General features: G+C 54.8%; 1 protein-coding gene across 2 annotated transcripts in view; it reads left to right on the top strand.

The window, feature by feature from the left end:
- ARHGEF17 (Rho guanine nucleotide exchange factor 17) overlaps positions 1–26,939 on the top strand; it is a 57,910-nt gene that overhangs the window by 23,771 nt on the left and 7,200 nt on the right. The window contains exons 2-11 of one of the 2 annotated variants that reach the window (XM_081239100.1): positions 13,838–13,915; positions 19,950–20,132; positions 22,555–22,671; positions 22,887–22,979; positions 23,199–23,375; positions 23,676–23,726; positions 23,981–24,090; positions 24,196–24,281; positions 26,077–26,195; positions 26,557–26,770. In XM_081239100.1, coding sequence (XP_081095226.1) covers positions 13,838–13,915; positions 19,950–20,132; positions 22,555–22,671; positions 22,887–22,979; positions 23,199–23,375; positions 23,676–23,726; positions 23,981–24,090; positions 24,196–24,281; positions 26,077–26,195; positions 26,557–26,770 — 1,228 coding nt within the window. The remainder of the gene's footprint in view (positions 1–13,837; positions 13,916–19,949; positions 20,133–22,554; positions 22,672–22,886; positions 22,980–23,198; positions 23,376–23,675; positions 23,727–23,980; positions 24,091–24,195; positions 24,282–26,076; positions 26,196–26,556; positions 26,771–26,939) is intronic. The other variant, XM_081239101.1, reaches the window with a different exon arrangement.

Here is a 26,939-nt window from a genome sequence, read left to right on the forward strand (position 1 = left end):
TTCTGAGTGGTGCCCCTGATTGTCAATATTACGATAGTAAGCCTAGAGAAAGTCTGAGGTTTCAAGGCTGCAATTCCAGAAGCCCAAGATGCTCAGAGAAGGAGGGGAGTTGGCAGATCGGGGCTGTCAGGGCAGCTTCCTGGAAGTGGTGGTCCTAGTTCCGATGCCTTTCGAGAGTGGAACCTAGATCTGGCTCAGGCTGACCTTTAGCTATGAATCTTGTTGTGGACCACACCCCCCAACACACACACACAGACACACACACAGACACACACACACAGAGACACACACACACACAGCCCAGGCATTACGGCTGGTCACTAGTTGCTGATATGGTGCAGCAAGGCTTAGAAGCCGAGGCTGCCTCTTGTCAGCCAAGGCAGAGACCACTTCTGCCAGCATGTCCCCAGCCCAGTGACAGCCCCCTCGAGACTGGGATGGAGAGATCGTGGAGCAGGGCGTGGTCACTCTCCCTGTGCATCTCAGTCACCCTACACTTGTCTGGTGTGATGGGAGGGGCTTCCCTGGGCTCTGAGTTGGGCAGGGGTCACCAGGACTCACTCTAGGGCCAGAGTGACTGATGGATAGAACTTGCTCCCTTCCTGGGAGTGTCCCCTGGGTCCTAGAATAGGATAGGGGCAAGGAAGGTGGAGACCGTAATGCCTCCCAGCTGGTTGGGTCCGTTTGGACAAGCTGTGGTAGCAGAGCCCCAAGGGCCTGGTTCTAGCCTCAGCTGACTGCCTGCTACCTTCGGAGTCAGGAGACACTTTCCTCTCCAGGCCTCAGTGCCCATATGTAAAATGGGAAAGGACAGTCCCTTCTCTGGCTCCCTCCTTCAAGGGAGGATTGAACATGGACATTCTAAACTTGCTGTGCACATTCATTACACTGATGCTTGCCTCATTCATCCACTGATTCACAAATATGTATTTTACTTACTATTGGTGGGCTCTGTTCTAGGCATGCATACTGAAGTCTGTGAGCTCCAAAGGGAAGGGAGCACCTCTGTCTTGTTCCAGCAGCATCCATGCTTAGAACAGAGGTCAGATTAGTAGGTTTGTAGGAGCTGATAACACCTCAAGCTTCCCTGGGCCTTTGTTGGTCTGAGTAGAATTTCTGGCACTGTGGTACGTGGGGAAGATGGCCTCTTCTGGCTGCGGAGCTTTGAGAGCCCCCAGGATTATATCTCCAGCTCAGGCAAGCCCTGCCCCCTCCTCCCTGCCTCCTGGCTCCCTAGGGCTCTGGCCTGAGGCTGGCCTGGCCTTTCCCAGGGTGCCTGGCCCACAGCCCAGTGAATCATTTTCCGCTCTAGAGGCAGGACACCCCATCCCACCCGAACAACACACACAAATGGAAAAACCCCCCCCCCCACACTGTGCCTGGGTTCGAGGGAAGGAGGGAGGGAACAGGAGGGGCTGGAAACAGGCACTGGTTAACTTCCGTTCCCACGATCCCTCACCCCAGCCTCCCTGTATGCTGGAGAGTGGGTGGAGGTGAAGGAAGGGAGCCTTCCTTTGCAGAGCACCTGCTGTGCAGTAGGTGTTCACCCTCACTTTTGAAGTGAGAACACCAAGGCTGAGGGAAAGGGATGTTTGAAACAGCTGGAAGATGGTGGTGCTGGGCCCAGACCATAGGGTCCTGATTCCCTGTACAGTGTTCTATGCTGAGCAAGGTTTAGACGTTTTGAAGGGAGTAATTTTTAGAGCTCGTATGGGAGGGCTCTGGAAGCAGACCTCATCCACAAGTTCTGAGCCAGGGCTGGGACCAGGGGCCAGACCACTATTGTGAGCAGCAGTGTGCACAGCGGTGGGTGGGTGCTTTTCCTGGGAGCCAGGATTGCCAGATTCAGCAGATCCCACTTGAAGGCTTCATCAGATTCCCAATGGTATTCCTGCCCATCCGCCACCCCACCCCACATCGCCACTCAGATGTGGGACCCAGAAGATCTGGGTTTTGGTTTCTCTGCCTGTAGAATGGGGATGACAGTCACAACCTCTTGGGCCCTGGAGGTGAGTAAATTCAGAGTTTACTAGCTCTTCAGGAGATGTTTTTCACATCTGTTGGGGTCTGTCTATCCACCTACCCCCTAACCCCCGCCTCCTGCTTCTGGCCATTATCTGTAATGTTAAGAAACTCTTCCTTCCCAGGCTGGAAGATCCAGCTGTATCTTCTTGAAATTAAGGAAGGGGGCGTGGTTGTTGGAGGGCAGAGAAGAACAAGGGGAAAAAACCCACATGAAACAAGACTAAAGTTAAATTCAAACCACATGCACCGCAGCCCCTGCCATGCGGGCCTCTGTTGCCACCTGTGGGTGTCTAGAGGAAGTGCAGTTTCTGGAGCTCCAGCTTTCTCACTTAGGCCAGAAGGCTGGATCCTGGCGCCTGCAATCAGGGAGGAAGGTCAAGCTGTCCATGCCCCGTCTCTGAGCATGACCTCACTTACCCACCTCCCTCAGGGAGTCTGGTGGGGAATTTAGAGTCCACCTGCACCTTCCCTCCTCCCTCATTTGTTTACAGAGGGGAAACTGAATCCCAGAGTGGGGAGCAACTTGGCTAAAGTCACAGAGCAAGTCAGTCAGTCAGCAGATATGTATGGTGCACCTACTGTAGGTCAGGCACACAGCCGTGAACATGGAGAGACCTGGTCTCTGCTTTTATGAACATTATAGTGGCAAGGCGGAGGGTGGGGGAGACAGACACAGAGACCTTCCTCCTATTTGCCTGCTTTCATCTCTATTTCCAGTCATCCGGAGAAGAGGATATAGCCCATTGTCATCTAATTCTAGGTGCTCTGGCTTGGCTTAACCCCTCATTTGTGTTTTGTGACCCTGGTGAAGTCAGTCAACTTCTCTGATATGCTGATTACTTGGGGTCAGATCCCAGCTTTGCCACATCCGACTTCATTACTTCAGGCAAGTTACTTCACTTCTCAGAGCCTTTGATTCCTTATCTGTAAAGTGGTGATAATAGTGATATATAACTCAGAGGATTGGTGTGAGGATTAAATGAGATAATACATAAGAAACAGCACCTCGCTAAACATGAGCTGTCAGTAAAAATAAGTCCCCACCAAGGGTATAGGGAATGTATGTCGTTCCCTGGGGTCAGGAGTACAGTGGGTAGGGTGTCTCTTCTGGGCTGAAAGGAGGCCAGCATGGTTGAGCTGCCAGAAGCTGGGCCTGAGCCCCAGCATAGGGAGTGAGAGCTGCCCCCTCAATCCTCCTTTCAGCCATCAGAGATAGTTTCTGGAAGGGTGGTGAGATTTTCTAGTGCTACAGAGGTTGGGGTCCCAGATGGACCCCACTGGGCCAACAGATGAAATCTGGGTCTGTGCAGAAAGCATCCTCTTGCCTCATTCATCCCATCAGGACATTAAAGACCCTGGGTTCTTAGCCCAGCTCTGCCACTTACTGGCTACATAACTGTGGCTTCTTCACCTCTCTGGGCCTGCTTTCTCGGCTAGGTGGTTCTTACTCAGAGTCTTTCGTGCAATTGCAATCAGATAGTAGCTGGGCTGGACTCATCTTGAAGGCATGCTCACTCACAAATCTGGCAGTTTCTGCTGGCATTTGAGTAGAACCTCATCTGGGCTGTTGGCTGGGGTAGCCTACACATGGCCTCTGCAGGTGGCCTGAGCTTCCTCACAACATGGCGCTGGCCTTTAAGAATGAGTGACCCGGGCTTCCCTGGTGGCGCAGTGGTTGAGAGTCCGCCTGCCGGTGCAGGGGACACGGGTTCGTGCCCCGATCCAGGAAGATCCCACATGCCGCGGAGCGTCTGGGCCCGTGAGCCATGGCCGCTGAGCCTGTGCGTCCAGAGCCTGTGCTCTGCAAAGGGAGAGGCCACAACAGTGAGGGGCCCGCGTAAAGCAAAAAAAAAAAAAAAGAAAAAAGAATGAGTGACCCAAGAGAGCAAGGTGAAGGTACGTGGCATGTGTATGGCCTAGCTTTGGATGTCACACAGTATCCCTTCTGCTGTACTCTGTGGGTCAAGGTAGTCACAAAGGTCCACCCAGTTTCAAGGAGAGGGAACATAAACCTCATCACTCTGTAGGAAGAGTGTCAACACCACATTGTAAGAAGACCGTGTGGCATGGAAAATATTGTGGTAGCTACCTAAAAATGCAGTCTACCACACCTTCCTGGGGTGCTCATGAGGATAATTGAGACAGTGATGTAAAGTACTTCACCTATGCCTGGCACATGGTGAATGCTCAGCTATAGCTGGTTTTGGTTTTTATTGAAGTGGCCCCTTCACTTTCCACCTCTGCCACAGAACCACATAGACCATCACCCACAGAGGGGCTGTGTGTAGTCACATGGCCACAGAAGACCACTGACAGGGCAGGGGCATACACAGACACGTGGATGAATCCGAACAGTTGGGACACGCGTCGTGTCTCTCACAGTCCCACCTCCAGGTGCACACGGTCCAACCTAAGTAGGGCAGTGGCCCTGTGGCAGGAAGGACCTGAGGCTCCTTAGGCCCTTGATCTCTCCTTCCCGTTCTCAAAGCACATTCCCCAGAATTCTGGGGCCCACCCGGAACAGCCAGTCCCAAGGGAGTCCTGTGGCTTGGACACTGTCCTTGCAGCTGCCTGAGGCCTGGGAACTCTGTGGAGCCTTGAGAAGGCTCCGCCTCCTAGAAGGGAGGGTCTGTAAGGGACAGGCCATGACGTGGGAAGGGATGGATGATGGGAAGAAGAGGGAAGGGGTCTCAGACAAGAACAGATGGAGAGACTGAGGCCCCAAGAGGGGAAGTGTCTTGCTCAAGGTCACATCAACAGTAAGTGGTAGAGCCAGGATTTGAGCCCAAGCTGTCTGGCTCCACAGTCTGCCCTTTTAATTGCTATACCCAGAAGTCCCTCTTTTGGAGGGACTTCGTTGATGAACCTGAGGACCTGAGGAGGGCAGCAGCCATCAGCAAAATGGATAGCACATTAGGTTGGGAACATTCAGTACTAACTTAATGCCCATGGACATCGGTGAGGTCAGGAGCTCAGACAGTCCATCTGGGCCGTTAGCCAGGGCTCAGTTCCCAGGGAAGAGGATCCTCCGTGATCCCAGCATTGCCTGTGGGCAGCATTTTGTTTTCTACCAAATCCGTCCTGGGTCAGGAGAATATGTTTGCCTCACTGTCTCAGTACAGATGAGGCTGGAGAAAGGCAATTCAGGCAACCAGGGCACCAGGGAGGCAGGGGAGCCTGAGGGGAGGTGGAGAGGGGCTCTCTCCAGGGCAGGTGGTGGTTTTAAGAGCTTGGGACCTGGAAGCAGCCATCTGGGCTCCACCCCTTACCAATTAGGTGACTCCCTGAGCCTCAGTTTCCTTGTTTGTAAAATGGGGGAGTAACAATATCAAAGCCCTTGACGTAGGGCTCCTGTGGGGATTAAAGGAGCCAGGGCTTGGAAAGCAATGGTGGGGTGCTTTCACACCTGAAAAGTGTTCAATTTGCATTAGTGATAGTGAGGATTCTAAGATTATGGCGTTCCCAGTGTTCTGATTTGGGCAGCTCTGGGGCCCAGACACTCTTCTGGCAAATATGTTAGAGCTGTGCACTTGTGAAAGGCTGGAGACCCCTCCCCATCCTGCAGGAGCCTGATGAGACCTGCTGCCCCTGAACCTGCATTGTACTTGTCATTTCTTTTTCAACTCTTGTCTTCCCACATAGACTGTGGTGCCCAGTAGGGCACAGACTTGTTTTCTTACCTTTAAGTCCCCAGCACAGTGCTTGGTACCTGGAAGGTACTCAATAAATATTTGTTAAACTAATCAACAAATGAATAAAATAAAAACTCAATTAACTTCTCATCCATTGGACCATGTGTCTGTGTATCCATTTATGTTCATTTGTCATTGATTCATCATTCTTTTCTTCCATCCGTTTATTTATTCATCCATCATCAATCCACCCTTTCATTTATTCAGCCATTACTCATTATCCATCCATTTGTCCATCCATATGTCCTTTTTCATCACTGGTCCCCCAGCTGGTCAAGCACAAGTGGCCCCAAGTGGGCAAGAGGTCTTGCAGGTGGTCTTGGTGGGGCTCAGGGTGGGAGTGTGTCTAGAGGTAGGCAAGCAAGTTGTTAGGCTTTCCTCAGAGATGGGGAAGTTGTCAGCAGACTAGGTGGGGGTCGGGAGGATTGGTGTTCCCCAGGGCTGGCAGGGGGTGCCCAGCTGGCTCCTGGAGTGGTGTGATGGCCTTGCGGAGCAGAGCCCTTTCCTATCCCTGCCTCTTGCCTTCCCCTGACTGAGGAGGGCGAGGGGAGCTGTTTGGTGAGGAGGGAGGTACATGGGGTGTGGTATGAAGAGGAGGGCTAGATGGGCCTTTACCAACTACCTTACACACTTACAAAAACTATTCTGAGCCAGATTCACTCGAAACAACTGCCGATACCCAAAAGGAAAAGAAATCAGTGTCTGAAATGGGAGCTCAGAGGAACAACAGCAGAACCAGACCTGCCCAGGGGTGTCTCCAGCCTCCACCCCAGCTGACCTCACCCTGAGGGGCTCTGATACCTGTGGTGTTGTGGGGGTGATCCCTGGGCTCCCTGATTCAGCAGCTGTGCATTCCTGTTCCTTCTCTCAGCTTCCTTTCATTTCCCTACTCTGACCAGCCCCTGTGTTGCCACGGCAATGTGCTTGGATCTAATTAGCTATCTTTAATGAAGCAGCGGCAGCAAGCAAAGCCTTCAGCACCAGGCCCTGCCCCCTTCTCCAGGGCAGGGGCCTCTGGTGAACTCTGCCTTCTGGGCACCCACATGCTTCTGAATCTCCTGACCTTGGGACCTTGTTCAAACCCTGCCTCTTCCAGGAAGCCCTCCCTGGATACCCCTCCCCTCCAGTCCCCCAGACAGAGGCGACTCCCTCTGCTGAACCCTGTGTGTTGTCTGGGAGCTCCTGGGTGCCGGCCAGAATGGATTCATCTCTGCAGGGCCTGGTCCCGCTGGAGTGAGTGAGGGAATGAGTGTACCTTACTAACAAGCCCAAGCTGTGCACTACCTCCAAACAATTTAGAGGAAATAAGGCCCAGGTCATATAGCTGGAGAGAGGGTCAGATAGGGGAGGAGGTGTTCTGAGAGAAAGCCAAATGTGGGTTAAGTAGCTACAGTATCAAGCAACGGGCCTGGGGTGAGGCCTTCAGACCACAGGCCCTTGTGCTAGTGTGGAGTTATCTTTGGGGCCTGGCTATTTGGACTGGTGTCCACCCGCCTTGCTCATATCATCCGTCAACTGGTCTGGCTGTTCCAAGCCCTCCGCTAATGTGATGAGCCCAAGAGGAGGAGGAAGAGGAGCAGGTCCCACCCCCAGGGAAGTCCACAATCCATCCCATTCGGAGGGTGAGAGGTGGGGGTCTCACTGGATTCCTCGGTACGAACCAGAGGCAGAAGAGGGCTTGGGGCCCTCCTGGAAGACCCTCACTTCCGCATCTGTGGGGCACAAGGGGCTGGGCATGTACCCGCTCTGGGGATGGGGTGGCCAGGCAGGCTCTTGGCCTTGAAGGCTCTGTGCTGCCCGTACACAGATTGCTGGGCTCCATCCCAACAGGGTGGTGTCAGGGAAGCTGAAAATGTGCGTTTCTAACACGGTTCCCACGAGTTCCACAGGGACGCACTTTGAGAACCACTGCTATAGAGGGACCAGGAAGGGAGTTTGCGCAGAGTACACACTCTTGCCTGCATTCATTCTTTCTCAGCCGACTGGCTCTAGAGTTACTCTGGGCGGGGCCCTCACATGACCCAGGAGAGACAAATGGGTTCACCAATTGTTCTCTCATTATGCAGCACAAACTTGGGGGGCACCCATCTGGTGTCGGGCTCCGCCCCCCATGCAGACCCACCCCCACCCCCCACCCCCGTCTGTGTAGTGCTCACTGCTCTGGGAACCCCTGCCAGGTGCGGGTCACACCGGTTTTCTCTTACTACTCTCTTGGAATTCCCTGTGCCTTTTTTCATTGTTGGCTACTTGCGGATTGTCTGTTGGGGAGTTAAAATTTTAGTGTTGGTTATTTAGGACTCTCTGAAGATGCCACTGCTGGCCAGGGGTGTGGGGTGTGGACTCACCTTGGTTGAGGGCTGAACAGGGGGATGGGGTGGGCAGTGGGGCAGAACAGGATAAGAGGCTGCAAGGGCCAGCAGGAAGGGCTGATCCTGTGTCATGGGATGCCAGGGAAGTTTCATAAGCAGGGACCTGCATGGGCTGGTTTGCCTTTCGGTGGTGACTGCTTGGTGTGTGGGGAGAAGGGGGGAAGTGTTACTGAAGTTATTGTCATGAGCCGGCATCTATGTGCAGAGTCCTATAGCTTGCAAAAGGGACGTGGACCCTGCCCTCGGGCAACCTACTGTCCCCTGGGAAGAGACGAGCATCAATCTAGCAATTGCTCAGATGTATAATTACAAACTATGATACCTGCTTAAGAAAAACTGAGGCTCTTTGAAAGCATGAGCAGGTGCACCTGACCTAATCTGAGGATCAGGGAGGGCTTCCCTGAGATGACATTTGCACTAAGGCTAGTCTTAAAGGAAAAGAAAGAGCACTTGTAGGAGAGGGAAAAGTATGGGGCAAGGCCCTGGGGCAGGAGAGAGCCCGGTCTGTTTCTAGGAGTTAGAACAGAAGTGGCAGGGGAGGGGGATATCAAGCAAGGGGGAGCTGGGACTGGTTTGTTGATGGGTTCAGAAGGTCTCCACTGCACAGAAAACCCTGGGGGAAGCAGGTTTGGGGGAGGGTGTCAGTTGGGGGTTTGGTGAGTGTGGGAGCCCTCAGTACACTAGGGGAGTATGAGTTCCCGGGTCAGCTTCAGGGTGCATCAGAGACCCTTGGTGAGGGTAGAAGCTGGTGCAAAACTAAGCTCACCCTGCCCCCCTCATGATTAAGGGAAAGGGTTCGGGCATCACCTGGGATTTGAGGAACAGCTCCTGAGGACACTGCCAGGAGACATCCTGGAGCACAGTCCGGTGGTGGTGTGGGGCAGGGGGTGTAAATGCCTGAGCCACTCCACGTGGCAGGGGGTAGTGGGATGGGGTGGAGAGGGATAGGACTGGAACCCTCTGGGAGTGTCTCAAGCACAGGACACAGGTCAGCTGGGTGGGGTGGGAGTAGGGATGACTCATGGTGGGCCCCTTTCCCTGGTAGCCCCCCCTCCATGGTCCAAGTACTCTGCCCCTGGATGGGAGGACAGCAGCAATTCCCAGGGCTGTGTATGTGTGCCCATCCCTAAATTTGTGTGCCTATTTTTGCCTGGTTATAGTTGTGTGAACACGGAAGCACATGTCACTGTGCAGCCCTGGGTCGGTTTCTTGTGTGTCAGGGTTCAGGTCTGTATGGAACTATATTGTTGTGTGTGCCCTTGGCTCTGACCCAGGCGTGTTTCCTAATCGAGGACCGAGGGCAGGTATCCATGTATGTGGGCCTGTTCTGTGTAGGTATTTGCATGCCACTGCGTGTGCCTCCGTGCGTACAGGTGTGGACAAAAAGTGCGTGTTTTCGAGTGTACTCGCCTTTGTCCAAGGATGTGCGCGGACTTGTGTCCTCAGAGGGAGGTGGGCGCAAGAGCTGACACCGCTGTGTGGCGGAGCGGCGGAGTCGAGGTCGGGCGTCCTTTGCGTGTTGGGGGAGATGGGGCCGCGTGAAGTTGGGGGTGGCCCGGGAGCGGGCGACTCCCCCCCTTCCTCCGCGCCGCCAGCGGCGCCGCGCGCGGGGCTCGCCGGGCGCACTCGAGCGGAGGAGGCAACAGCGCCGCCGCGGGCCCGGCCGCCGCCATCAGATCGACGCTGGAACTGACACCGCGCGACCGCCGCTGAGGCCCGTCTGAGCCCCCGGAGGGAGCGTCGGTGGGAGGGAGGGGGCCTGTAGACCCCCGCCGCCCCGGCGCCCCTGCCCCGGCGGCAGGCCGGCCGCATGCTACAGATGGTGAAGACCCTGGCCCAGTTCACCATCGCGCTGGAAGACATGCGCGATCTGGGCCCAGCCACCGCCTCCGCCTCCGGGGAGCCCGCCGGGGGGAGCAGCAGCGCTGACCCTGCTGAGCCCGGGGAGGCCCAGGTACGGCGAGGGGGAGGGGCAGCGAGGGACCAGGGCCAAGGCCTAGAGCTCAGGTGACCCTGGACTGGGGGAGGCACCGGCAGATGCTGGGGCTCAGGGCCGGAAACTTGGATCCAGCACACCAGCCGCCTGGCCGTGGGGCTGCGGGCTCAATGACCAGTGATGGGGGCAGGGAGATTGAAGGTTTGTGAGGAGCCCTGGCAGGGCTGGTGTGGCTGGCAGGACGCTGAGGTTTGGTGCCGGCAGAATGCAAACTTGGGATGGCAGAAGGGCTGGCCAGCTCAGCGGGGTGGGAGGCCTGCACCCTGAGACCCAGCCTTGGCAAGGCCTAGTGGCACTAAGCATGCGATATAGGTCTGCGTGGAGGCAGAGGCTGTCACCAGGGGTAGGTATCCTGGGCCCATAGGCTCAGGGAGAGGTTTTTTCCAGCCTCCATCTCAGGCCTGAGGCAATCCCCAGATGAATGTATGTGCTGGGGGGTAGGAGGTAGTCAATTTTGCACCCCCCCCTTGCCATCCTAACCCTGCCACTGGGCTCGCTGGGCCTGGGTGGTATCATGCTGGGGTGGCAGTGGTGGTGTCCCCATTCCTGGCTCGGTGGTGTGTTTCCCCTGCGGGGGAGGGGGGAGGCTTTCAGGCTGTCTCTATGCCTTTGTGTGTCTCTCTGGAGCTGGACTCTGATTGTTCCACTCTCCTGGGCTCCAGTGAGGACTGTGGTTTTGTCCTCCTCCCCGTGCTGTATTGTGTGTTATCTCTCTCCACTGCCTCAAGTCTCTGGACTGAAGGACCTGGTTCTCAGCCAGGTGACTTGGCTGCATTTTTTTTCTCTTTGCGGAGTGTCTGGCCTTTACGCTTCTCTCTGTGTACATGTATCTCTGCCTTCATGCCGTGTATGTAGGAGTCTCGGGCTTTGGGTCATGATGTCCCAATTATACTTGTAGGAGAGGCCCCCCTCTGTCTTCCTGCTGTATCCCTTTGGCCCCGTATCCCTCTCCCCCTTCAGTGCCCCATGCAACAAAGGTCTGCGGATGGGGCTGTTGAGGGGTGAGAGGCTCTGGGGGAGGCTGGGCTGCCCGGGTTGTCCCGCCCAGAACAGGTGGGCCTGCTGACCTGGTTGACAGCTGCATTGTCTGCCTCCCGCTTGCCCTGGCCCCCAGCCCCACCCCCACTCACACTCACACCCGTGTCTGGGAAGGGGCGCTGGATGCAGTGACAGGGAGATGGCCTTGTTTTCCATACCTCTACCTGACAGCTGAGTGACAACCCACTGGGCTTTCAAGCAGGGAGGAGGCTGGGAAAGGCGGCTGTTGCGCGTCAGCCTCCCTGCATGAGTTACCCCAGCCCCAGGCCATGAGGCCCAGCACCAGCCCTGCCTCCCTTAGGAGGCCTCCCTGCCCATGACCCTCACTGCTGGGCCTGGCAGGGCTGGGCTGGGGAAGTGGGGCGGGGGGTGGTGGCTGTACCACCCAGGGCTGAGCCTGGCCTGGTCCTACCGTCAGGGGGCTCCCTGTCCAGCAGGGAGACAGATGTCGATAAACAGCCTAGCCGAGGCAGAGAAAGAATGGACCTGAAAGAACTGGTGTGTGGAGAGAGCTGCCCCGCTCCCCAGCTCCTTGCTTTCCCAGCGCTAGGAGGGAGGTATTATTTGTTCCATTTCATAGAGGAGAATGTGGAAGCCCAGATGGTTAGATGACCACCCAAGGTGACACAGCTGGTAAGGGCCAGGCTGAGGACCCTGTGGCCCACGGCTGGCTGGTCAGAGTGTGAACTCCAGATTCTTGGGCCCGAAGGCTCAGCTTGAGGTGGCTGAAGAGACTCTGGTCCCTGCTCTGCCAGTCACTGGCTGTGTGACCCCAGACAAGTCAGGTCACTTCTCTGACTTGACCTCCTCACTTGTGAAGTGGAGATGACAAGTCCTGTCATAGAGCTATGAGTGTGAGGCTGAAATGAGGCCATATCTGTGAAGTGCTGAGGTGTCCCTGCAGGAGATGGGGCATCTGGGCCTTTCCTTGGGAGGCCCTTCTGGCCCTTGATGCTCTCCCAAGCTCTCCATCCTAGGGTGGGTCTAACTGGTGCTGCCTCCTACTGGAAGCTGCCCCGGTTTTTTAAAGGCCTCAGAAGCACTGAGGATAGATGGTCTGGCTGTAGCTGGGGCTCTGAGGCAGGGTTCAGTGCCTTCTCACCCATCAGAGCACAGGGCTGGGGGGTGGGGCAAGGCAGCCTCTTCCCCTTCCCCAAGGAGGTGTCATTCACACCCCCACCCCTGAGTTCCTAGCAGAGGAGACCACTTTTCTAAGTATGCCTCCTCTTGGGGACAGGCATGATCCCTGAGTCCCTGGGTCGGGGGTGGGTGGGGGGACCTAAGGTGTCCACAAGCAGAGAGGGATGAGCAGTGGCTGGATCAGGCAGGCTGGACCGGCCCGGCACTTGGGCACACTCAGCAGACATAACCCTGGGCGCAGTAGTGACCAGGGCAGCTCCACTGGTTGAGTCCCTACCCTGAGGGGCTCCCAAGGGTGGGGACTAGAAGGATGCCACAGACATGGACAACCCACCATGTCATTGCCACATGCAAAGAACATCCACGCAGACTAGCAGGCCTTGATGGCTGGAGCCCAGACTCCAGCTGAGGCCAAGCTGAGGACTGGGAGGGAGAGTGGAGAGGGAAGAATAAGCCCCAGAGATCTGGGCCCTGGGGAGTTTGGGACCTTGCTCAGGACCACTCCAGGGCTTGGAGGAGACCTAGAGTGGAGTCCTTTCCTGGGAAGGGAATCTGTTGGAGGTGCGCCACCTGGGAAGGCTTCCTGGAGGAGGAGCGGGCCAGAGGCATAGAAACTGGTGGCAAGGGGCAGTAGGTAAGCTGAGTCCCAGAGGGTGGAACACAGAGAGGGCATCCTTAGACTGACTTCCAGCAAAACCTTCCCACAGAATACGGGCTGCCCTGTCAGGGATATGCACCTTGTCCCTGGGTGTGTGGGTGCAGAGTCTGGGTGACCCCTTAGGGACTCCATTAATGCAGATCATCAGAGCCTCAGGATGGAGGTGTTGGTGCCTGGATCTCCTTTTCCTCATCCTTAAAATGGGAAGACTAATCACATATACCTCACAGAGTGGTCAGAAGGATAAAATAATGCACAATGCTTAGAATAGTGCCTGGTGTGGAGTAAGGCTCAGTTAGCCTCTTCTACTGAGTGAACTGGGATCCAGCCTTGTCTGAGAGCGGCTGAGCCCTGCCCCCTACCTTGCTGCATGACATTCAGCACTGACTTTACCTCTCTGGGCCACCTTTTCTTCATATGTAGCAGGAGGTGACATTTTTGACTTTCTGGAATGGTGTGAAGCCCAAGGTAGGGACTGACCCCACAGCGCTGAGCCTGAAGGTGGGGTTTTCAGCGTTGGCAGCTGGAGTTGGGGGTGGCCTGGAGACATTGACTTTCACAAATGTGAGAAGTTATTGATTTTTTTCAGTCCTTTTCAGGAGCCCAACAGGGGAGCCAAGAAGTAAACAGGAGATCTCCAGATCTGCCAGGAGCCATGGGGATGGGAGCCGAGGGGCAAGGGTTGAGGGGCACAGTCCGGGGAGGCAGGCATTTGAGTTGCAGGAGGAGGCGCTCCCTGCAGGGGGAGCACGTGAGCACAGACCTGCAGAGTGGGGGTCCAGGCTGCTTTGCGGGGAGGACAGGACTTGAAGACCGGGGAGAGGGAGGGCGTGGATGGGCTCTCTGGGCCCGTGTGACTGAAGGTGGTGGGTGTGAGAGGAACAAGGCACTGCTCATCCTCTGCCTTCTGTCCCCCCAGGACATGCGGAAGCATGTGACCATGACCCTGCTGGACACAGAGCAGTCGTATGTGGAGTCACTGCGCACCCTGATGCAGGTGAGGCTTGAGGCTGCCCTGGCCTGGGTCCCTGAGAGCAACCATTCTGAGTCTAGGTGGCTGTCAGACGTGGGAACAAACCCATTTTGTGGACAGGGGACTGAAGTTAGAGAGGAATGACCCTGGGGCATCCCAGTCAGTCCTCCATGGGAGGAAGCCGCCTCCAGGGCAGGAGAGAATGCGGGAGGGGCCTTAATGCTGGTGTGACCGGGGCACCCCAGGGCAGATGCTCCCTCCTCCTACTGTCCTTCCACCTCCCTTGGCAGCCCTGGGTCTGAGCTTGGAGCTGTGAATCCCCTCTGGTTCCCCACCCCCGGCCTTCACTTTATTCATTGACTGGAAAACTATTGGTTGAATGGAATTAAATGTTAGCACCTGCTTTGTGCCAGGCCCTGTTCCAGGTGCAGGAAACACAGGGATGAATAAGAGATAAGCCTCTGCCACAGGAGCCGACAGTCCTGCTGGGGACATAGTTGAGTATATGGGCTCTCAAGGCATCAGGGGGCGCCGGGGAGGTGTGGGGTCAGGGAATTTTCCCTGGAGGAGGTGCTGGCTTCCTCCTACCCTGCCTTCTCAGCAGCAGGAACAGCATGTGCAAAGTCGAGTAAGGAGAGGCCTGGCACTTTCAGGGGTCCATGCGGCCAGCACAGAGCACAAAGGGTCAGTCCTGTGGTGACACTGAGGGAGCCAGCAGAGCTCACGTGGTGGGCGCCCTCGATACCAGGAGGAGGGTTTGGACTCTACCAAGCGCCCTGGAGACTACTGAGAGGCTTTGAGCAGGGGTGGTGTGTAGCCTCCCTCATGCTTTACAAAATCTGACTGCTGGGAAGAGGGGTAGCAGAAGAGGAGGCCAAGGCCACTGAGGTCAGGCAAGGGAGGAGAAGTCACGACCAGGCCAGAGGCTGCAGGGAGGGAGAGTTGGGGACAGACAGTTAGGAAGTGGACTGGTCGGGCCAGGCATGGTAACTGGTTGGCTGTGTGGGACAAGGTGGGGAAGCCCGGGATGATACCTGGGCTCTGGCCTGAGCGATGAAGGCACTAGAGGAGCGCTACCTAGAACAGGTGGGGCGAGAGGGTGAGTTCAGGTTCAGATACGTGGGTCTGGGAAAGCCCAGGATCTGGGAGGCACTTGTGGGCCTGGGGCCCAGGATAGAAAGCATGGGTCTGTGCTGAAGTGGGCCCTGGCAGTCACAGTTGAGGACAGGTTTGTTCAAGCCACCTGGGCAGAGCAAGAGCAAAGGGTGGAAGGGAGAGCCCTGGAAACATTCAGAGTGTTCATTCATTCACTGCACAAATCCGCAACGAGCACCTTCTGCGTAGCAACGAGCACCTTCTGCGTAGCAGGCAGTGTTCTCTGGGGGGTTCAGCAGTGAGCATGAGTGATAAGGTCCTGTCTCCTGGAGCTCACAGTCTGTGGCAGAGACTGACAGTAACCAGGCAGACCATGCGTGAGGACTAATGGTGATGCAAAAGTGCATGGAGAGTATACTTAGTGTATTTTTCAACCTTAAAAAGGAAGGAAATTCTGACACATGCTACAACAAGTTCTTTGACATTATGCTAAGGGAACTAAGCCAGTCACAAAAGGACAAATACTGAATGATTCCACTTATATGGGGTACCTAGAATGGCCAAATTCATAAAGACGGAAAGTAGAATGGGGTTGCCAGTGGCGGGGGGAAGGGGAAATGGGGAGTTGGTGTTTAATGGGTACAGAGTTTCAGTTGGGAAAGATGAAAAAAAGTTCTGGAGATGAATGGTGGTGATGGTTCCATAACATGAATTTTCTTTCTTTCTTTCCTTCTTTCTTTCCTTCCTTCTTTCTTCTCTTTCTCTCTCTCTTTCCTGGGTTGGGTCTTTGTTGCTGCGTGGGCTTTCTCTAGTTGTGGCGAGCGGGGGCTACTCTTCGGTGCGGTGCATGGGCTTCTCGTTGTGGTGGCTTCTCTTGTTGCGGAGCATGGGCTCTAGGCGCATGGGCTTCAGTAGTTGTGGCACGCAGGCTCAGTAGTTGTGGCACATAGGCTTAGTTGCTCTGTGGCTTGTGGGATCTTCCAGGGCCAGGGCTTGAACCCATGTCCCCTGCTTTGGTAGGCGGATTCTTAACCACTGTGCCACCAGGGAAATCCCGACATGAATGTACTTTAATGTGGGCATACTCAACTGTTCACTTAAAAATGATTAAAATGGCAGATTGTATGCTATATATATTTTATCACAAAAATACATTGCTTTTATGTATATATATATTTTAAATGCATAGAGAGATGAGAACACAGACTGGGGGTCTGCCCTGGTGTCAGGGGCCAGAGTGTTGGGTGTTTAGCTGAGACCTGAAGGGTGGGTAGGAGTTAAGTAGGGGGAGAGCCCAGAGGGAGTTGTTCCAGGTGGAGAGCACCGCAGGAACAATGGCTGGGAGGCCAGAGGAAACCTAGAGTAGCTAGGGATGGGGAGGTGGCCAGTGTGGCTGCTGGGCAAGGAGCTGGCCTTTACTGTGAGCACAAGGAAGTCACAGGAGGGCCATAACTGGAATTCCATCTTTAAGAGGTGCCCCTGCCGGCCAGGCAGGAGTAGACATGCAGGGGTCTGAGGGGTCCTTTGTCGTCCCCTAGGTGGGAGTCAAAGGCATGGGAGTCAGACAGTCCAGGGACTGAGTCACTTGCCTCCCTTCTGGGTGATGCTAGCCTAATCACCTCACTCCTCTGAGCCTCTGTGTTTTTGTCTGCAAGATGTAACTAATCATCCCCTTCTCTCAGCGCGAAGATTAAAAGGTGATGGGGCTGGGCGTGCCTCTCTACCTCCGAGTCTCCAGGTTGCAGGGCTGCACACGTGGAGGCTTGCAGGGCCTGCGGGTGGAAGAGCTAAGGGAGGATGGTGCTGAGGACACCAGATTGAGAGTTGGGTGGGGAGGGGTGGAGGTGAGCCAAGACAGTGTCAGCTGAAGCCAGCTGTCACTCGAGGCAGCCGTGGTGTGTTGGAGGGACTGAGGTCCAGCCCGGGGGTGCGGAGCACAGCTCTGGAGCCAGGCCGCCAGTGTTCAAACTTGGCACTACCTCTTGACCAGCCAGGTGACCTGGGACAAGTTACATATCCAGTCTCTGCCTCCGTTTCCTTGTCTGTTGAGTGGGAATAATAATAGTACATGTCTCAGGTGCAGATTATGAGATGCATGAATAATTTAGCATACTGCCTGGCAATTCTGCCTGCATGTATGCATGTGTGTGTGAGTGTGTGTATGTAAAATCACCTTTAATCCTTGTATTAACCTTGTGAGGCAGATATTATAATGCTCTTCTTCATCTGAGGAAATGAAGGCTCAAAGAGGTTAAGAAACCTGCCCAGGGTCATCCATCTATTAAGTGGTAACAGACCGTTAAGTCTCTTTGGGCTGCTGTAATAAAAATTCCCTAGACTGGGTGGCTTAAACAAATTGAAATTTATTTCTCATAGTTCTGGAGGCTGGAAGTCCAAGATCAAAGTGCTGGCAGATTCATTGCTGGTGAGGACTGGCTTCCTGGTCTATGGACGGCTGTCTTTTCACTGTCTTCTTCCGTGATGAAAGGGCTGAGGGAGCTCCTGGAGCCTCTTCTAAAGGGCGCAAATCCCATTCACAAGAGCTTGACCATCATGACCTGCTTACCTCCCAAAGACCCCACCTCCAAATAACCACCACATCAGGGGTTAGGTTTCAACATACGAATTTTGGGGGGACACATTCAGACCGTAGCAAGTAGTACTAAGAGCTGACATTTATTGAGTGCTTATTAATATGTGTGTGTTACATAAGTTAATTAATATAAACCTCACTATAAACCCCCATTTTACAGATGATAAAACTAAGCACAGAGAAGTAAGGCAAGTTGCTCAGGTTCACAGAGCTGGGAAGTGCCATAGCCTGGGTTGAATCCCTGTCAGTCTCACTCTACGGTGCTCCCTAAGCATAGGTGATATTCAAACTGAGATTGGACTCTACAGCCCCGGTGTTCCCTTCGTACTGACCACTGCCACCCAAATTGATTGGTATTGTTCCCGCATTCCAGGACTTTAAAATGAAGAAAGAAGTTAAATACCAAGGTTAACAGCCAGAAAGAGGTGGGATGTGAACCCAGGTCCCAAGGCTACACCCATTCCTCAGTGTCACCCTCAACCTTGGAGTCTTTCTTCAACTCGCACTTCCTAGCTAACAACCCCTCTTTCCCTGACCAACCCCCTGTCTTATTTCCCACTGCACTTACTACCTTCTGATATACTGTGTGATAATTTTGTTATTTATGGTGCTTATTTTCCACCTCCTTCCACTAAATTGTCAACTGCACAAGCACAGGGACTTTTATCTGCCCACAGATGCAGCCTGTGCTTAGAAGGCTGGACACACAGTAGTTGCTCAACGAGTATGTGGTGAGTGAATGCAGGTGCTGGCTCCTAGCAGGTTCTGCATCGGGTTCCCAGTCACTGTTTATTCTTTCCTTCCACTGTGTGCAGGCTTCTATGTGAGGCGCTGGGACCTGGAAGGGAGCAGTTTAGCTCCTGCTGCTTGGGCAACAGACCTTGGCACAGATACGGCCCTGGTTCAGACTAGCCTAGGAGCTGTGAGAGGGAGGGTGCCTGTCTCCTCACCAACCTTTTCAGAATCCCAAACCAGGCGAGAGGATACTGTTGAGCTTTACTTTCTCAAGCTTGTTTTACAACAAGCTAGGTTTTTAAAATGTTTGATATAAATTTTTTTGCAGCATTCCGTATACCTTTTCAAACAGCCTTGTTTCTTTGGCTTGTAGTTACAGTTTAGGCCAGTAGAGGGCAACATCTAAATGAGACAGCAGCCACTGAGCAGGGCTATTCATGCTCAGGAAACGCCACTGAATGCAGATTTGAGGTGAAAAATGGGAGTTTTAGTCACTGATTGACCAGAAGATCTGAAAACTGTGAAAACAGTGTTCAGATAGTGTCAAATAAGCCTTCAGTAACTTTCCATACGCCCCCCCCATACCCTCCCTGCTTTATTTTCCCCACAGCAATTAACGCCTTTTAATTTACCGCAGAACTTCCACATGTAGTCGATTCTAAGACACATTCTTCACATTTTACCATCTCTGAAATCCAGGTTCATTCTATAATTGATGGCCTATAATAACTTAATTGGCAGCAAATTTTTTTGAGATAAATAAGGTTAATGATGCATCTAAAATAGATAACTAATAAGAATCTGATGTATAAAGAAATTAAATTAAATTTTAAAAAATCAGTTACATAGGACCATGTATTGTCTGATTTCATTTATATGAACCACCCAGAAAAGGCAAATCCATAGAGAGAGTAGATTAGTGGTTGCCGAGGCCTGGAAGGGTTTTAGGGAGTGGGGAGTGAGTGACTGTTAATGGGGATGGGATTTCTTTTGGGAAGATAATGAAAATGTTCTAAAATTGATTGTGGTGTTAGTTGCATAACTGCGAACATACTAAAAACCATTGCACTGTATATTCTAAAAGAGTGACTTGCGTGGAATGTGAATTATAGTTCAATAAAATGGTTTTTCAAAAGAAAAAGATTAATGATGCATCTTAAATTTGATGGAATGTGGTTTTATTTATTTGTTTTATTCGTGTGTTTAATCTGACTAGATTGTATGCTCTATCAGGGCAGGGATTTTGATCTTTCTTGTTCACTGCTGTCTCCCAGTTCTCAGAACAGTGCCTGGCACATAGTAAGTGCTCAAAAAAATAATTGCTGAATTAATGTGTGGGGTCTCCCAGGAGCCCAGTCTTCATGCTTTCCTCACTCCAAGTTCTGTTCATTCACGCATCCAACAGATCTTTCCCAAGACCCCTCACCCCCATCCTGTGCCAGGCCCCGGGCGGCAGAGTGAGGGGCGTGGGAATAGATCTTCCCATCTCCCTCCCAGAGCTCCGAGTCTAATGAGGGAGATCCGGGAGGCAGGGCCACTGAGCTGCAGGCCCAGTTGATTTTGTGTGTACCTACGCTGGTGGGTTGGGGTGCCATCTCTCTGAGGGAACCTGTACTGACCCTGTGGGTCCCCCAGGGCTATATGCAGCCACTGAAGCAGCCGGAGAACTCCTTGCTATGTGACCCTTCGCTGGTGGATGAGATTTTTGACCAGATCCCGGAGCTCCTGGCGCACCATGAGCAGTTCCTGGAGCAAGTGCGGCACTGCGTGCAGACCTGGCATGCCCAGCAGAAGGTGGGAGACCTGCTTGTCCAGTCGGTGAGTGGCCCTGCTGTCCACTGCTATAGCCCCCACAAGCTCTGGCCTCTCCTAGGAGGGGCTGGGTGCTGCCATGGACCCCTCCACCCCTCCTGGAGACTGACTGATCCCTGATCCAACCCCAGAACTTGACCAGACACTGGTAGTGACCCCAGATCCTGGATTGACCTGAACCTGGACACTGCCCAACCCTAGAGCTTGGCTGGACTCTGGCATGGATCCCAACCCCAACCAGACACTGACCCTGACCTTGGACCCAATCCCAGTTGCTGGCACTGACCTGACCCTAGTCCTGATCCTGAGCTGCCACTGACTGTGACCAGACCTCAAATGGATGCTCTTACTGACCTCAACCCCTACCTTAACCTGAATGTAAACAATTGCCCTGATCCTGACCCTGGACTTGGGCTTGATGTTGACATTGGCCTAGTCTTGACTAGCTCTTTTCTCTATCAGGCATTTTAATAATAATGGCTATTTGGCACTTATTATGTGCTAGGCCTTCTAAATACATTGTACATATCAACAACACTAAGGAGAAAGGTATGATTATTCCCAAGTTTAAAGTTGATGACTCTGGGAATTCCCTGGCGGTCCAGTGGTTAGGACTCTGCACTTTCACTGCCTAGGGCCCGGGTTTGATCCCTGGTCGGGGAAGTAAGATCCTGCAGGCTGTGCGGGGCATGGCCATAAACACCCCACAAAAGACAAACAAACAAAAAATAAAGTTTATGACTCTGCCACGTAGAGGGAGAAAAAGTAACCTGATCAAAGTCAGTAAGTGGTGGAGGATTCACCCCCAAGAAACCCGGTTCCAGCGCCCACGCTGTACCCTACGCCGTCCACCCTTTCACCACGGACAAGACTTGCTTCCGCCTGTGAGCTTTTCAGGATCCTACAATAGTGATTGGGACCTTAGGAAAGGTATTGGCTTCACAGTTCAAAAAGGACTGCAAAAGCAAAACTAATGAACATTCAACTAAATGTTTGTAAAACATAACAAGCCATTTTCTTTAATTGTTAAATTTAGTATTCATTTACATGAATTTAATTCCATTTGAAAAAATTTCAGTTACATTTTGTTATTTTGCCAGAATTCCCAAAAAAGCATGATGATGGATGAGAAATCCTAGTGAGACACAAACTAGATGCTTACTCAGAGCCAAATAATTCAAAAGTAAAATTGTAAAACTCCTTCCAGAAAATTCTACTAGCGGAAAAACACCTTATCTATTTTTATGCGATGTGGGTGTGTTTGCACGTGTTTGTGATGTTGTGGGGTGGACCTTGGGCCTAAGAAGGTCCCTGCTGACCTGCAAATTGACGTGACGAGAACCTTGGCCCGGTCGTGGTGGGACCCCAGCTTGAGTGCTGACGTCTCCAGCCCATCACAACCCTCACTGTCACTGGGTTCATCCCCCTGCCTGATGCTGACCTTGATGCTGACCAAGGACAGCAGTGGAAGCCTATGTTGACGGAGGGGTCAGCATAGGGTGCCCTGTCCCAGGATCGGGGGTGGGGTGGTTTGAGGGGCTGTCTTCCTCCCTGAGCTGCTTCAGCCTCTGCCCTGCAGCACATCTGGGGTAGGGGGACAAGTGGCCTCTATAACCTAGAACCATGGATTTGGAGGCCCAGAGGGGGCCAGAAACAACAACACAGGTCACCTGGTCCATCCGTGGTGTAGCTGAGACAGGAACTAGGGTATCAGAACTTCCAGCCAGGGCTTCTGACCGAGAATATCCACATTTAGCCCAGCCATCAGCCAGCCAGCAGGTATTAGCCACCAGGCAGTGTGTGCCAGCCCTGAGCAGGGCTTTACTAGGAGGGATGGGAGCACCTGTCTCCTTGGAGAGGGAAGACTTGTCTTGGGGGATCAGGGAGGCCTGAGGCCAGGTATAGTTCCAGGCAGAGCCCTTGTCAGGGCAGGGAGTACTTCTGGAGGCGGCAGAACTGGAGCTCAGCCTTAGGGTGGGTGAGATTTGGGTGGGGGGAAGGACCTTCCTGGTGGAGGGAATTACATGAGCAAAAGCCACGCAGCGGGAAAGAGCCTGTGTCACTCGGAGGACAGTGAGGAGGGAGACCTGCCTGGTTGGACTTGGTGGGGTTGGAGACCAGGGGATGGCAAAGCCCAGTCGGAAGAGAGAGAACCTGGTCTGTGCGCACAGAACACGTCCAGGCACACATATGTACATGTGCATATGAACACAGATAAGAAACGTGTGTGTGCGTGCACACGCTTAATCACACAGTCACACATATGACATGTACACTTGACACAGGAGCACATGCCCAGTCCCTTAGAGACCATATCATTTCCAGATGGAGAGAAAAGATGTTGGCTCGCGAATCAGTGGAAACCAGGACAGGGTGAGGTGGGGTAGGGGACACCCTGAGGGTCCCCAACCTGCCTCTTCACCCACAGTTCTCCAAGGACGTCCTGGTCAACATCTACTCTGCCTATGTCGATAACTTTCTCAATGCAAAGGACGCTGTGCGTGTGGCTAAGGAGGCGAGGCCCGCCTTTCTCAAGTTCCTGGAGGTACTGGGGCTGGGCAGGGGTGTGGAGGCCACCCTCCGTGGGCCAGCTTTGGGGGCCCCAGGAGCCCCCAGCCTGGGCACCAGAGCCCTACCCTGTGGGTCAGTGTCTGCCCTCGGGCTGAGCTGGAGGGGCTTGCTAGGGACCTGTCCCAGGACATTTCCATCTTTGCATGTCATTCCTCACTTGGGTGCCCATCCACCTGTTTTGGGTTTCAGCAAAGCATGCGTGAGAACAAGGAGAAGCAGGCACTGTCCGACCTCATGATCAAGCCTGTGCAGCGGATCCCACGCTATGAGCTTCTGGTGAAGGTGGGCATGGGGCTGGGTGGGCAGGTGGGCAAAGCCTGGAGGCATGTGGGGATGCAGGGGGCTCTGTGGCCCCCACTTGGTGGAGACACAGGGGTCAGGTAGGAAAGGAAGTCCTCTCTGGAGTCTACCCCCAGTCCCTCCTCTTCCAGCAGTCACTGTGGGGCCCCGGGGCCTGACAGGGGCAGCTAAGCAGAGGTCTGGTGCCCATTCCCACCGCAGGACCTCCTAAAGCACACACCTGAGGACCACCCGGACCACCCGCTCCTGCTGGACGCGCAGCGCAGCATCAAGCAGGTGGCTGAACGCATCAACAAGGGCGTGCGGAGTGCCGAGGAGGCAGAGCGGCACGCCCGTGTGCTGCAGGAGATCGAGGCCCACGTCGAGGGCATGGAGGACGTGAGCGCCGCCCTGCCCCGCTCCCCCCGTGCCTGGTTCCAGCCTGGAACTGTGGCCGTGTCCACGTCCACAGCAGTGTCTGCAGTGTGTTTGCATCCATCCCTGTCCACATCTGTGTCCTCTCCCGTGTCTGTTTCTGGCCACATATCCTGTGGCCTGACAACACAGCATCAAGAGGGTGGACAAGATGTTGCTTCCACTGACCTGGCCCATGGAGCAGGGCCAAGGGGTCACCGGGGTCTGGGGAGGGGAGGGAGTCATAATGAGCCTTCAAGATGCCTTGTCCCTCCTGCCCCACAGCTCCAGGCCCCTCTGCGGCGGTTCCTGAGGCAGGAGATGGTCATTGAAGTGGTAAGAAGTGTCCCGTTATCTGCCCACCTGTCGCCACCTCCCCGCTTTCTTCACACTTCTGCTCACAGCTTCTGCCCACGGGCCTCCTGCTCTTCCACCCCAGCAGGAGCCCTGGGTCACGTCCCAACTCTGCCTCTGCCTCTGCCTCTGGGCATGCGGGGAGCCCTCCCCCCTCCCTGGGCCTGGCTGTCCCCTTGGGCACAGTGGGCAGGAGGGTGGGCCTCTGGGCCTGAATCCTGCGTCGGTCCCCACAGAAGGCAGTCGGTGGCAAGAAGGACCGGTCCCTCTTCCTGTTCACGGACCTCATCGTCTGCACCACCCTGAAGCGGAAGTCGGGCTCCCTGCGGCGCAGCTCCATGAGCCTGTGAGTGGCTGGGATACGGTCGGGGAGCTCGGGCAGCGGGAGCGGTTGTCCCTCCGTGGGCCCACTCCCCAGCCCTGGCCAGAGCACCCCCTTGGCTCCCCACAGGTACACGGCAGCCAGCGTCATTGACACGGCCAGCAAGTACAAGCTGCTGTGGAAGCTGCCACTGGAAGACGCAGACATCATCAAAGGTGGGGCTGGCTCATGCCTGCCCGGGGTTCTGGGCTTTGGGGGTCTTCCTCTGAGAAGCCTGCCTGGAGGGTTTGCGCTGTGGTCAGGTTGGCTGGCTATCTATCTGCTTTTCTGCTTTCTGGCCTCACTTTCCCATCCTGTTCAAGGGGGCTGGCGTGCGGGATCCGGTTTGTGCCCTGCAGAGCCGGACCAGGGCCTTCCGTGCAGACCACCTTCTGACTGGGCAGGGGCCTGCCACGGGCTAGCAGGTGGACTAGACTGTGGTGGTGCAGGGAGCGCAGACTTACCCGTGGCCTTGATTCAGTGCACAAGCGCATTTAGGCGCTTCATAGTAGATGGTGGCGCACTGCTCTGGGCCCCCAGTTTTGTGCCTGGGGAACAGACTCACTCAGGTCAGTCCAGTCAGAAGGCTGGTTGGAATGATCCTTTTGTTTGGGGCTGAGACTGTTGGGAGCTGAGGCAGCGGCTTCAAAGAACCACTCCTCCGGCTGTGTGTGTTCCTCTCCCCCCTCCTCCCCCCTCCTCTCCCCCTCCTCCCGCCTCCTCTCCCCTTCCTCCCCCTCCTCTCCCCCTCCTCCCCCCTCCTCTCCCCCTCCTCCCCCCTCCTCTCCCCCTCCTCCCCCCCTCCTCTCCCCCTCCTCTCCCCCTCCTCCCCCCTCCTCCCCCCCTCCTCCCCCACTCCCCTCTGGGCCAGCTCTCCTCACTGCTGTCGGCTTTCTCTGCCTCCTCCTAACTCTTTGATCCATCATGGCCTTTTCTGCATTGTGGCCTTTCTCACTCAGCTCTCAGCCCCAGCTGCTCCAGGATGCACAGTTCACCTTCCTGAGTGGGGTGGTGGTTCTGGGATGGCGGTGAGGGCACCTCTGGACCGGCAGGCAGGTCAGGCCCAGACTCTGAGCTCACTTGAGGCGGCCCTCGGGGTGAGGGAGAGGCTCACTCAGCCCCTAGGTGAACCCAGGCCTGCCCCACACAGGCCCCTATGTAGGAAGACAAGCTGATTATTGGTCCAGCACATCTCTTCTCACTAGAGAACAGGCCAGTGGAGAAAATGACTACCTTTAGGTTAGGTGTCCACACCTGGTCCAGTCAGCTGTGGCCACAGAGGGCCAGGGTCATAGGGGAGAAAGCGTGGCTGCCCAGGTTGGGGAGGGTTCTGGGGGAACAGTTTCCCCTCAGAAGGAGCAGGACATATCCTCAGCCCTGGCTTGTCTAGTACACTCCGCTGCTGTCTACTCAGCCCATTGATGGGCCACTGGTCCAGGGCGTTCGCCCCCAGCCAGGCCTGTAGGGCCAGCTACTTGGCAGTGGTCAGGTACGGGATAGGACCAGAGAATCTAGGTCGTCAGCTCATTGCTCCCTCCTGTGTGGGGGAATTGAGTCCCTGGTCAGCAAATTTGACTGCCGGAGGCTCTGCCTGCCCAGCTGACTCCCCTGTGGGAGGCTGTACCACCCAGCACTCCAGCGTCAGCTGGAGACTGCATAACCTGCAGAGCCGTCTGCTGTTTATTCTTTGTGCTCTTCCAGGGAGTTCTCCAAGGGGCCGACACCTTGTGCCAGGTGGCTGTGAATCAGGCCCAGTCCCCTGCTCTTGGGCCTGGAGGTTCTGTCCAAGCTGTCCATTAACTTTGGGGTTAATGTTAACCTGAGGTCTTGTGGTTTACAAGCTATCAGTTAGTCAGGCTGTTCCCTGCACCCAACTGCAAGTTGGGAGGGGAGGGGAGAGGAGGAGTGTCTGTCCAAGCCTGACCTTGTCTGTGTCTGGATCTGCCCATGGCCTTCCTCTGTCCCCACTAGGGGCATCCCAAGCCGCCAATCGAGAGAACATCCAGAAAGCTATCAGCCGCCTGGACGAGGACCTGACCACCCTGGGCCAGATGAGCAAGCTCTCTGAGAGCCTCGGTTTCCCCCACCAGGTCTGCGCCTTCTGCCTGAGATTCCCTAACCCAGTCTGAAGCAGAAATAACAGCCTTGTCATTTGCCTGAGGGAGAGGACATCGCTGTCAGTTACCTGAGGGGGAAAATACAGCCTCACCCCATCTGAAGGAAGTCATGTGTTCCAGGCCTGAGGGTGGAGACACAGCTCCATCCCTAGCTGAGGGAGGAGAGAGGGCCCATCCTGTCTATGGGAGGGATCCAGGCTACCTCGTGGTCTCGGGGGAAACAGAGTCCCGTTTTCTGTCTGAGGGAAAAGGCAGATCCCCAGTCCCATCCCCAGGGCAGGGTCAGGCTGTGGGGAGAAGTGAGGCCCTGAGGCCTGGGCCCGCATCCCTGCAGAGCCTGGATGATGCACTGCGGGACCTCTCGGCTGCCATGCACCGGGACTTGTCGGAGAAGCAGGCGCTGTGCTATGCGCTTTCCTTCCCTCCTACCAAGCTGGAGCTGTGCACCACAAGGCCCGAGGGCACCGACTCATTCATCTTTGAGTTCCCTCACCCTGATGCCCGCCTTGGCTTCGAGCAGGCCTTTGATGAGGCCAAGAGGAAACTGGGTAAGCCAGGGCCCGGGCCAGTGCCCTCCTCCTAGAACCTCCAGGCAGTTGTCTGTGACAGCTGTGACAACCTCCTTGCAGCTGTCTGTGACATCAGGACCCAGAAATCCCAAGACTGCCATGTCCTGTGTTCCAGTCCCTGCCGGTGGGAGGGTGGACTTAGACTTCT

This window comes from Mesoplodon bidens (assembly GCF_964165515.1).
Source record: "Mesoplodon bidens genome assembly, chromosome: 7".
Taxonomy (NCBI): Eukaryota; Metazoa; Chordata; class Mammalia; order Artiodactyla; family Ziphiidae; genus Mesoplodon; species Mesoplodon bidens.